Genomic DNA, 12,500 nt, shown 5'->3' on the forward strand with positions numbered 1-12,500 from the left:
GGTCTCAGGTGTGAAGCTGCAGGTAGAGGTCTCAGGTATGAAGCTGCAGGTAGAGGTCTCGGGTGTGAAGCTGCAGGTAGAGGTCTCAGGTATGAAGCTGCAGGTAGAGGTCTCAGGTATGAAGCTGCAGGTAGAGGTTTCAGGTATGAAGCTGCTGGTAGAGGTCTCAGGTGTGAAGATTCAGGTAGAGGTCTCAAGTAGAGGTCTCAGGTATGAAGCTGCAGGTAGAGGTCTCAGGTAAACTATTCTCACTACATGGTAAACCCTACTGTTCACTGATTGGTGCAGGTGATCATCAACAACGCAGCAGGAAACTTTGTATGTCCGTCTGAACGTTTGTCGCCAAACGGCTGGAAGAGCATCACAGACATCGTCCTGAACGGGACCGCCTACATCACTCTGGAGCTCGGCAAGAGACTGATCAAGAAGCAGAAAGGTCAGAGAGCCGTCCAGAAACAGCTGTAGTTCCTGTTGTTTGAATGTTCACCTTGTTGTTGTTTATTGTTTGTTGTTGTTTTGATGTTCACCTTGTTTTTGTTTATGTTTGTTGTTGTTTTGATGTTCACCTTGTTTTTGTTTATGTTTGTTGTTGTTTTGATGTTGACCTTGTCGTTGTTTATTGTTTGTTGTTGTTTTGATGTTCACCTTGTTAGGGCCCGGGCACGAACCGTGCAAGGCCCCTCTTGAAACCCGAGTGATTATTATTATTCTTCTTTTTCTTTTTATTGTTCCTCCTCTTTGTGGCCACTTTTGAGGGCCTGAACGTGCCCAAAAACTCACCAAACTTTCCACGCTCATCAGGTCTCGTGAAAAATTTGATATTTTGGTGGTTTCGAAAAGAAAATTTGCAAAATGGCTCAGTGGCGCCCCCTTGAAAATTTCAAAATGGCCTCCCCACAAAGGGTTTTTTCACGTACGCTCACGAAAATTGATACGCATTTTAAGCTTGTCGGGACGGACTAAGAATCTTCTTGCTGCGTTTCAAAAAACCCGACAGGAAGTCCACAAATTAAAGTTTCACGATAACGGCCCAAAATGGCTCAAAATCGCTGATTTCAGCCTTCCTATTTGAACGCACTTGTCCGAGGGCGCTGATCCGATCGACTCAAACTCAGTGTCAGTGCGTTCTAGACAGACTCAACATATCTCGTTGTGCTCCGCACGTTATTTCGTCAAAGGGCGTGGCCGTGGCGTGCGTTTACATTATTTTGAGCATTTTGGCAAGTTGCCAAAAAAGTAAATGTTTATATCTCTGCCATCTAGTGTTCAATCATATTAACATGTCTCATCCATGATACTGGACCCGCCCTGAACACGTCCATGATACTGGACCCGTCCTGAACACGTCCATGATACTGGACCCGTCCTGAACACGTCCATGATACGGGACCCGCCCTGAACACGTCCATGATACGGGACCCGTCCTGAACACGTCCATGATACGGGACCCGTCCTGAACACGTCCATGATACGGGACCCGTCCTGAACACGTCCATGATACGGGACCCATCCTGAACACGTCCATGATACGGGACCCGCCATGAACACGTCCATGATACTGAACCCGTCCTGAACACGTCCATGATACTGGACCCGCCCTGAACACGTCCATGATACTGAACCCGTCCTGAACACGTCCATGATACTGGACCCGCCCTGAACACGTCCATGATACGGGACCCGCCCTGAACACATCCATGATTGACATTTTTTTATTAGTCACAGCGCCATCTGTTGACAACAGGAAGTTACTGCTTCTCAATTAGCATTAGCCATTGCTACACGGTAGCTCAGTTCCCCCTCAGGATGTGTGTGGGCCATGCTAACACCTCGGCCATGCTAACACCTCGGCCATGCTAACACCTCGGCCATACAACACTTTCAAGCTCAAACGCCTTCGTCCAACGCTGTTGCCATACGGACGCGTCGCTCGCCATCAAACAGGAAGTACTTTTTTCACGGGCTTAACATAGTCGTACTGTCCCGAAACTTCATACATATGATCCTGGTGGTGAAGTCAAACATCTTATACTGTTTAAGTGAGTGGGCGTGGCTTAATGGCTCAGTAGCGCCCCCTACAATATTTCAAACATTCAGCCCCTGCAGCACGTTGAACCTACAATTCTGAATTTTACTGCATTTCCAACATGACAAAATCTACAAAAAAGGCTCTTGTACCCACGCCCAAAACTCAACAGGAAGTCCACAAATCACATCGCCATCAAACAGGAAGTGGCTGTAACTCTTATATACTTTGTCTGATCTGCTTCAAATTTCCCAGGTATGATCAGGGTTGGCCTCTGAACAGATTGACATAACAAAAGTCAACTTTAACCATAGCACCCCCTAGTGCAAGGACTAAGTACTACCTCCCATATAAAATCTCACATTTTATTACATTTTCACTTGAATCATCTCAGTACTGGCCTGCTCACATCTAACCTAATACAATTGGGCCACTGTCATAGCGCCCCATACTGGAAAGACACTGTACTACATCTCATATACTTTGTCTGATCTGCTCCAATTTTCACAGGTATAATAAGGGTCGCTTCTGAACACCATCCCAAAACAATAATAAAGTTTAACTATAGTGCCCCCTACTGCAAAGTATAAGTACTATTTCCCATATACAATGTCAGATTTGCTCCAAATTTCACATGTATGATCAGGGTTGGCCTCTGAACACATTGACATAACATTAGTCAACTTCAACAATAGCGCCCCTACTGCAAAGAGTAAGTACTACATCCTATATACAATGCTCAATTTCCTCCAAATGTCATAGCTATTATGACAGTGCCAGCCTGAACTGCTCTACGTCAAAACTTTTACGTGCTCTTCACTGTGTTGCCTATTTCAACATGCCAGTACAACGACAACACACCCCGACATGCACAAGGGTGCGAGGGCCCTTCATCACCGCTTGTGGTTTTAATTTTTGTTGATGTTTGTTGTTTTTTGTTTTTTTTAAAGATTTATTTTTGGGCTTTTTGTGCCTTTTAATGGAGAGATAGGACAGTGGATAGAATCGGAAATCAGGGAGAGAGAGAGGGGAATGACATGCGGGAAAGAAGCCACAGGTGGGATGTGAACCCAGGCCGGCCGCTTGAGACTATGTTTGTTGTTTTGATGTTCACCTTGTTTCTGTTTATGTTTGTTGTTGGTTTGATGTTGACATGGTCGTTGTTTGTTGTTGTGGTTCAGGTGCATCTTTTCTGGCCATCACCACCATCTATGCTGAGTCTGGCTCTGGCTTTGTCGTCCCAAGTGCATCTGCAAAAGCTGGAGTGGAGGCACTCTACAAGTCAGTGTGACCTTTGACCTTTAAACAACTGAATCAGATCTAAACAATGACGCACTATCTGAGACTGCACTCACACTATGACCAGTTGTCCCGTCCAGCGCTTAAGCACGATTGCGTCTCTTACTGACTGTCATACTATCTGACTCTCATACTGACTCTCTTACTATCTGACTCTCATACTGACTCTCTTACTGTCTGACTCTCATACTGACTCTCATACTATCTGACTCTCATACTGACTCTCATACTGTCTGACTCTCATACTGACTCTCATACTATCTGACTCTCATACTGACTCTCTTACTATCTGACTCTCATACTGACTCTCTTACTGTCTGACTCTCATACTGACTCTCATACTATCTGACTCTCATACTGACTCTCTTACTGTCTGACTCTCATACTGACTCTCATACTGACTCTCTTACTATCTGACTCTCATACTGACTCTCATACTATCTGACTCACATACTATCTGACTCTCATACTGACTCTCATACTGACTCTCATACTATCTGACTCCAATACTATCTGACTCTCATACTATCTGACTCTCAAACTATCTGACTCTCTTACTGACTCTCATACTATCTGACTCTCATACTATCTGACTCTCATCCTATCTGACTCTCATGCTATCTGACTCTCATACTGACTCTCATACTATGACTCTCATACTATCTGACTCCAATACTATCTGACTCACATACTATCTGACTGTCATACTGACTCTCATACTATCTGACTCTCATACTGACTCTCATACTATGACTCTCATACTGTCGGACTCCAGTACTATCTGACTCTCATACTGTCTGTCTCTCATACTGACTCTCATACTATCGGACTCCAATACTATCTGACTCTCATACTGACTCTCATACTATCTGACTCTCATACTATCTGACTCTCACACTGACTCTCATACTATGACTCCAATACTATCGGACTCCAATACTATCTGACTCTCATACTGTCTGACTCTCATACTATCTGACTCTCATACTGACTCTCTTACTATCTGACTCTCATACTATCTGATACTCTTACTGACTCGCATACTATCTGACTCTCATACTATCTGACTCTCTTACTGACTCTCATGCTATCTGACTCCAATACTATCTGACTCTCATGCTATCTGACTCTCATACAATCTGACTCTCATACTATCTGACTCTCATACTATCTGACTCTCATACTAACTCTCATGCTATCTGACTCTCATACTGACTCTCATACTATCTGACTCCAATACTATCTGACTCTGATGCTATCTGACTCTCATACGATCTGACACTCATACGATCTGACTCTCATACTATCTGACTCTCATACTAACTCACATACTATCTGACTCTCATACTGACTCTCATACTATCTGACTCCAATACTATCTGACTCTCATGCTATCTGACTCTCATGCTATCTGACTCTCATACGATCTGACACTCATACGATCTGACTCTCATACTATCTGACTCTCATACTATCTGACTCTCATGCTAACTCTCATGCTATCTGACTCTCATGCTGACTCTCATACTATCTGACTCCTTTACTGACTCTCATACTATCTGACTCTCATACTGACTCTCATACTATCTGACTCTCATACTATCTGACTCTCACACTGACTCTCATACTATCGGACTCCAATACTATCTGACTCTCATACTGTCTGACTCTCATACTGTCTGACTCTCATACTGACTCTCATACTATCTGACTCTCATACTATCGGACTCCAATACTATCTGACTCTCATACTGTCTGACTCTCATACTGATTCTCATACTATCTGACTCTCATACTATCTGACACTCATACTATCTGACTCTCGTACTATCTGACTCATACTGACTCTCATACTATCTGACACTCATACTATCTGACTCTCATACTGACTCTCATACTATCTGACTCTCATACTATCACATTTTATTACATTTTCAGTCATACTAACAGAGGCTAGATCTGTGGTTTAGTAACTATGGTTACAAAGCAGGAAGGTGTGATGGAACAGAATGTGGTTTCCATGGTGACACTGCTTTTGTTGCTGTTCTGCATGTGTGTGTGTGTTCGACAGGTCTCTGGCTGCTGAGTGGGGGCGCTATGGACACAGGTTCAACATAATCCAGCCTGGACCAATAAGAACTAAGGTACCACCCACCTGATGACAGCTAATGATGAGAGCTAAAACAGTTCAGAGAGCTCAATGTTCAGTACCTCTGTTTGGGGTCACAGCTCAGTAGGTCCCTTAATATTGGGGTTCAGTATGTCCCTCTGTTTTGGGGTCATGGTTCTAGACGCCCCTGTTTTTTGGGGTCACGGTTCAGTGCGTCCATCAGCATTGGGGGGTCAGGGTTCAAAATGTCCCTGTTTTTTGGGGTCAGGGTTCAGTATGTCTCTCAGTTTTTGGGTCAGGGTTCGTTACGTCGCCCTGTTTAGGGTCAGGGTTCAGTATGGACCTTTGTTTTGGGGTCATGGTTAAGTACATCCATAAGTACACAGACTGGAACACAGATTGGTTTAAGTGAACACAGACTGGTTGAAGTGAACACATGTTGTAGTTTTGTGTTCTTTTCATGAAGTCGGAGTCCTCTACTGCTGCACATGTGCAGAAAGCCTTCAGTTTGTCTTCGACCCTCTCTGCCTTTTAAGAACAGCAAGGAGAGGTTGTTGGACAGCTGTTTTCTTTGGACCAGCTCAGTGATTGGCTCCTCTGGATTACAGGCCTGAGAATGCGGTTTGGTTATTTTCAGATGTCTTCTTTGTTTACCTGATGTTTGTTTGTTTGTTTGTTTGTTTCAGGGGGCGTTCAGCCGTTTGGATCCAACAGGAGCCTTTGAAAAGTCGATGATCACTCGAATCCCAACTGGACGACTCGGAACACCAGAAGAGATTGCAAACCTGGCAGCGTACATAAGCAGTGACTACGCTACATGGATGTCAGGAGCTGTGAGTTCAGAAGGATCTAAGACCAGATTTAGACTGGATCTAGACTGATCTGAGATTTAGACTGATCTGAGGCCAGTTTAAGAGATCTGATGACACATTTAGAGATCTGAGGACAGATTTAGAGATCTGATGACACATTTAGAGATCTAAGGACAGATTTAGAGATCTGATGACACATTTAGAGATCTGAGGACAGATTTAGAGATCTGATGATATATTTAGAGATCTGATGACAGTGAGGAGGGATTTAGATTTCTGATGATAGATTTAGATTTCTTAGGACAGATTTAGAGATCTGATGACAGTGAGGAGGGATTTAGATTTCTGATGATAGATTTAGATTTCTTAGGACAGATTTAGAGATATGATGATAGATTTAGAGATCTGAGGACAGATTTAGAGATCTGAGGACAGGGTTCCTTAAAGGTTAACTGTATGTTTGTCTCATCAGGTTATTCGGTTTGATGGAGGGGAATATGTGTCGATGGCTGGAGAGTTTAATGAGCTGAAGAAGGTGAGTGTCACTGAAATGAATGATGAAGAATGAGTGTGAAATGCCTGAGGCTCATTGATGAGGAGTGATAAAGATGTGTTTCTCTCTCTATCTCTCTCTCAGGTGACTCCTGATCAGTGGGACGTGATGGAGGCGATGATCAGAAGCACTAAAGGATCCTAAAAATCTTCTGATGACCGAAGAACCATCAGATCGCAGTGTGCAGTGCGCGCGCCTGCTGATGTCATATTGATTGATTTTTGACTTAGAGCAACATATCTCAATACTATTAGCCTATTAGAATGTAGTTGTGGCACTGTCATGTGACCTACTGCACATGCTCAGTGTGAACTCAAACACTTTTTTGTCATTTTGATAATAAAAGTTTAACCCAAACACTGAATGTTTGTGTTGTTTGACGATACAAGGTTTCAGTGAGCACAGGAGTTCTTTTGATCCAGTGAACACAGGTGTAGTTATGATCCAGTGAACACAGGTGTAGTTATGATCCAGTGAACACAGGTGTTGTTATGATCCAGTGAACACAGGTGTTGTTATGATCTAGTGAACACAGGTGTAGTTAAGAGGTTTCAGTTATATGGAAAGCCGATTGAACATATATTAGATATCCTTGATATCAAAGCTCAGTTTCTTGTACTAGTGAGGTATTTGGCTGCACTAGTTTACTAGTAGAACGCTGAAACATTTACTAGTAAACTAGTAGACAACAAAAATCCTACATGTTAACTAGTGAGGTGCAAAATATCTACTAGTTAACTCGTAAGAGCCAAAATGTCAAATATTACCCATGTACACACAGGTACATCTCTTCTTGTTCATATTAAAACATTTTAACATTTCACAACTAGCAAACCAGAATGACCTGCAGCTTGATATCAAACCTGGTATATTATTTATTCATTATATTATATATTCACAGTCAGAACAGTTACAGTCGGAAACAGCAACAGTCAGAACAGTTAGTTTTATTTTTAGATCTTCAGACACTGAAGCTCCTACAGCCATGCAGCTGTCTCTCACTTGTCTTTACACTTCTTTGTTAGAACCTCTACTAAAACCCTGTTTTACATTGTGTCTTCATTATATTATTATTAAATTGCCCCATGCTAATTGTTGTTTTTATAAATGAACAAAAACTCAACAAATATTTCAGATTTTCCCGCCACTTTATTGTGTAAGTCCAATCAGATGTGTCCTTAAAATGTAGCTAATTTAAAGGTTCGTATTGAAAATAGACCTATCATTGTCAGTGTGTGTTGATGCTCTGCTGCTGACAGCGGCTAATCATTGTTGCAACAAGTTTCTGCAGAACTTCAGCTCTCATCTTGCTGATCTGAAGAACCTCCTCATGGTTCACCTTCTCCTCCCGACTGTAGTCCAAAGACACCTGCAGCAAGATACAGGTACACTATTACAGTCGACTACAGTTAAATCACAATCACAGACTACAGTTCATCAAAGTCAGACTACAGTCAGATCACAGTCAGACTATAGTCATATCACAGTCAGACTACAGTCAGATCACAGCCAGACTACCGTGAAATTAGCCAGACTACAGTAAGATCACAGTCAGACTAGAGTTAAATTAATCAGACTACAGTCAGATCAGTCAGACTACAGCCAGATCACAGTCAGATCACAGTCATACTACAGCCAGATCACAGTCAGATCACAGTCAGACTACAGTTCAATCACAGTCAGAATACAGTTAAATCAAAGGCAGACTACAGTTCAATCACAGTCAGACTACAGTTAAATCAAAGTCAGACTACAGTTCAATCACAGTCAGACTACAGTCAGATCACGGTCAGACTACAGTCAGATTATAGTTAAATCACAGTCAGACTACAGTCAGATCACAGTCAGACAACAGTTAGGTCACAGTCAGACTACAGTTAAATCAAAGTCAGACTACAGTCAGATCACAGTCAGTCTACAGTTAAATCAAAGTCAGACTACAGTCAGATCACGGTCAGACTACAGTCAGATTATAGTTAAATCACAGTCAGAATACAGTCAGATCACAGTCAGACTACAGTTAAATCAAAGTCAGACTACAGTCAGATCACAGTCAGTCTACAGTTAAATCAAAGTCAGACTACAGTCAGATCACGGTCAGACTACAGTCAGATCACAGTCAGACTACAGTTAAATCAAAGTCAGACTACAGTCAGATCACAGTCAGTCTACAGTTAAATCAAAGTCATAATACAGTCGAATCGGGTCAGACTACAGGCATATCACAGTCAGACTACAGTCAAATCAAAGTCAGACTACAGTCAGATTACAGTCAGACTACAGTCAGATCACAGTCAGATCACGGTCAGACTACAGTCAGATCACAGTCAGACTACAGTTAAATCAAAGTCAGACTACAGTCGGATCAGGTCAGACTACAGTTAAATAAAAATCAGACTACAGTCGGATCACAGTCAGACTACATTCAGATCACAGTCAGACTATATTTAAATAAGTCAGATCACAGTTAGACTACAGTTAGATCACAGTCAGACTACATTCAGATCACAGTCAGACTATAGTTAAATAAGTCAGATCACAGTTAGACTACAGTCGGATCACAGTCAGACTACATTCAGATCACAGTCAGACTATAGTTAAATAAGTCAGATCACAGTTAGACTACAGTTAGATCACAGTCAGACTACAGTTAAATAAGTCAGATCACAGTCAGACTACCTTTTATTACTACTACTAGATTACCCTGGCAGTCAGACCTTGTTAGTGATGAGGGACAGGCCGAGGACTCTGAGGCCGCAGTGTTTTGCCACGGTCACTTCAGGAACTGTGCTCATACCTGACAAAGGAAAAGAAGAAGAAGAATGAATGTGTTGGGATTTTTTAGATTTACTTCAAGGTTTAAAAACACTGAAAGCCTTTTAGACTACGACTTGTAAATGATTCTTAAGCTTCCTGTGAAGGTCACCCTTAATATCCAGTCAGTGTCTGCCTGTCTGTGTGCTCTCCTGTCTGCCTTACCCACAGAGTCACATCCAAGGATCCGCAGCATTCTGGCCTCAGCGATGGTCTCGAAGTTTGGCCCGCTCACCATACAGTAAACGCCTTCTCTGATGAAGTCATTGCAGCCCAGCTCTAACCCCGCCTCCAACACCAACCGCCGAAGATCCTTACTGTACGCATCAGACATACAGGGGAACCTGATCCCGAAGCTACAGACAGACAGACAGACAGGCACACAGACAGACAGAGAGACAGACAGACAGCAGGAGAGACGGATTGATTCCCATTGTTACTTTAATTGGACATGTTATGTCTGTCTGTCTGTCTGTCTGTCTGTCTGTCTGTCTGTCTGTCTGTCTGTCTGTCTGTCTCTGTCTGTCTGTCTGTCTGTCTGTCTGTCTGTCTGTCTCTCAGTCTCTCTGTTTGTCTGTCTGTCTGTCTGTCTGTCTGTCTGAATGTCTCTCAGTCTGTCTGTCTGTCTGTCTGTCTGTCTGTCTGTCTGTCTGTCTGTCTGTCTGACTGTCTGAATATCTCTCAGTCTCTCTGTCTGTCTGTCTGTGTGTCTGTTTGTCTGTCTGTCTGTCTGTCTGTCTGACTCTTATGTCTCACCGCTCGTCGTTGGGTCCACACAGTGGGTGTTGTCCAGCGAACCCTGGCAGGTTGATGTGGTCTTTGATGATCATGATGTCACCGACTTTGAAGTCTGGACAGATTCCACCTGAGGCGTTAGTCACCAGCAGAGACTCCACCCCCATCAGCTTAAAGATCCTGACAGGAAGCGTCACCTGAGACAGGTACACACACAGGTATGCAGAGGTTTCAAACAGGTACACACACAGACACACATGCACACACAGGGTACACACATCCACACACAGGCACACACACATGCACACACAGGGTACACACACATGCACACACAGGGTACACACATCCACACACAGGCACACACACATGCACACACAGGTACACACATGCACACACAGGTACACACAGGTTTCTCTCTCTTTATCTCTCTCTCTTTTCTGTCTCTTCAACATGAGTCTGGTTCTGATCCAGGTTTCTGTCTGTTCATCATGAGTCTGGTTCTGATCCAGGTTTCTGTCTGGTTCTGATCCAGGTTTCTGTCTGTTCATCATGAGTCTGGTTCTGATCCAGGTTTCTGTCTGTTCATCATGAGTCTGGTTCTGATCCAGGTTTCTGTCTGTTCATCATGAGTCTGGTTTTGATCCAGATTAGACCTGCTTTGCTTGTAATGTGTCTGCAGATATAATATGCTAGGACTTTGTGCTATACAAATACAGATTGGTTAATTGATCATTTGATTGGTTAATTGATCATTTGATTGGTTAATTGATCATTTGATACACTGTGCTCCCAATGTATGCTGGGTATAATGGGAGATGTCAGAGGGACTCACCTGGCAGAGGGAGTAACCCTCGTACAGGTGAAAGTGACCCTGCATGAAAACACAAGATGTGCCCTCGATGGTTCCAAACACCAGGCATCCTTCATGACCTGCCACTGAGAGAGGTTTCAGAAAGATGAGCGGAAAGAATCAACACCTGCAGTCAGCAGTGGGAGGGGCTGACTCACCTGTGCTGACAGGGAAGTTGGGGATGTCCTGGTACCTAAAGGTCTGCTTGTTGGCAGCCCCGTCTGCCAGCAGGCCGAGTCCTGAACCGCAGATCACTGCCACCTTGGGCCGGTGACTTGTGTGGTTCAGCAGCCACTGGGTGGTCAGCTTGTAGTCCTCGAAGGAGCAGCTGCTGTGATTGCAAAGGAGGAAGCTCAGGTGTTGTTATCGTTTGTACCGCCTGAAGTCCAAACCATTCCATCCCACATTAAATAAATCTGATGGAAAATATCCTACATTTGGGTCACGATTTCTCATGAAGGAATTAAAAACCACTGTACTGAGGGAGTCATAATGAGTGGAAAGTTATAAGTTTAACATTCACATTAAAGCTACTAATTATGAATAACACTGAATGAAGACGAGTTACTAAAATATTCACAATAAAATGAGCTGTAGAGACCCAAACTGTTTCTGTACCAGGATGTAAACATGTTTATTTTAACATAGAGCTCTATGGGGACTGACTCACTGCAGGAGACAGACTCTAGTGGACACTGGAGGAACTGCAGCTGTAAAGTTAGACATTTTAACACGGGGCCCTATGGGGACTGACTCACTGCAGGAGACAGACTCTAGTGGACACTGGAGGAACTGCAGCTGTAAAGTTAGACATTTTAACACGGGGCCCTATGGGGACTGACTCACTGCAGGAGACAGACTCTAGTGGACACTGGAGGAACTGCAGCTGTAAAGTTAGACATTTTAACACGGGGCTCTATGGGGACTGACTCACTGCAGGAGACAGACTCTAGTGGACACTGGAGGAACTGCAGGTTTATTAACTTCTGTGTTAAATGTTCTCTATGAACTCATCATGTTGGATCTTAGTGTTTCAGAGACGAGAACCCTACCTCTCACTGTGGACAGTTTCCTCTGACATCAGTATGACATCATTATGACATCATTCTCACAGTTTGAGGTTTAGAATAAAACATGACTCTGCTAGTTTAAGGTTCAGAGGTCAAAGGTCAGAGCTGATTTAGACAGGTACAATTGCAACAAATACAATTTTGTCACCGAAACAATCAGTCATATGTTCGAAGTAGGAGGACAATTTATAACTGCTGTCTGTATAGATGATATAATATAGATCAGAGATC

At 43.2% G+C, this 12,500-nt stretch overlaps 2 protein-coding genes across 5 annotated transcripts in view; one reads left to right on the forward strand and one right to left on the reverse strand.

The window, feature by feature from the left end:
* Positions 1-7,164, forward strand: part of decr1 (2,4-dienoyl CoA reductase 1, mitochondrial) — an 11,395-nt gene extending 4,231 nt beyond the window's left edge. Inside the window, exons 4-9 of the mRNA XM_020626148.2 lie at positions 289-436; positions 3,208-3,307; positions 5,397-5,469; positions 6,122-6,268; positions 6,720-6,782; positions 6,885-7,164. Coding sequence (XP_020481804.2) covers positions 289-436; positions 3,208-3,307; positions 5,397-5,469; positions 6,122-6,268; positions 6,720-6,782; positions 6,885-6,944 — 591 coding nt within the window. The 3' untranslated portion in view covers positions 6,945-7,164. The remainder of the gene's footprint in view (positions 1-288; positions 437-3,207; positions 3,308-5,396; positions 5,470-6,121; positions 6,269-6,719; positions 6,783-6,884) is intronic.
* A 765-nt stretch (positions 7,165-7,929) lies between these two features.
* The window catches only part of pnp4b (purine nucleoside phosphorylase 4b), a 5,095-nt gene continuing 524 nt past the window's right edge, over positions 7,930-12,500 (reverse strand). The window contains exons 2-7 of one of the 4 annotated variants that reach the window (XM_029276419.2): positions 11,358-11,530; positions 11,182-11,285; positions 10,371-10,546; positions 9,780-9,970; positions 9,504-9,597; positions 7,930-8,169 (exon numbers count right to left, since the gene is read on the reverse strand). In XM_029276419.2, the coding sequence (XP_029132252.2) occupies positions 9,512-9,597; positions 9,780-9,970; positions 10,371-10,546; positions 11,182-11,285; positions 11,358-11,530 (730 nt within the window). In that variant the 3' untranslated portion in view covers positions 7,930-8,169; positions 9,504-9,511. Of the gene's footprint in view, positions 8,170-9,479; positions 9,598-9,779; positions 9,971-10,370; positions 10,547-11,181; positions 11,286-11,357; positions 11,531-12,500 lie in introns of all 4 variants that reach the window. The other 3 variants (XM_020628603.3, XM_029276418.2, XM_020628602.3) reach the window with 3 other exon arrangements.

This window comes from Labrus bergylta, chromosome 8 (assembly GCF_963930695.1).
Source record: "Labrus bergylta chromosome 8, fLabBer1.1, whole genome shotgun sequence".
Classification (NCBI taxonomy): domain Eukaryota; kingdom Metazoa; phylum Chordata; class Actinopteri; order Labriformes; family Labridae; genus Labrus; species Labrus bergylta.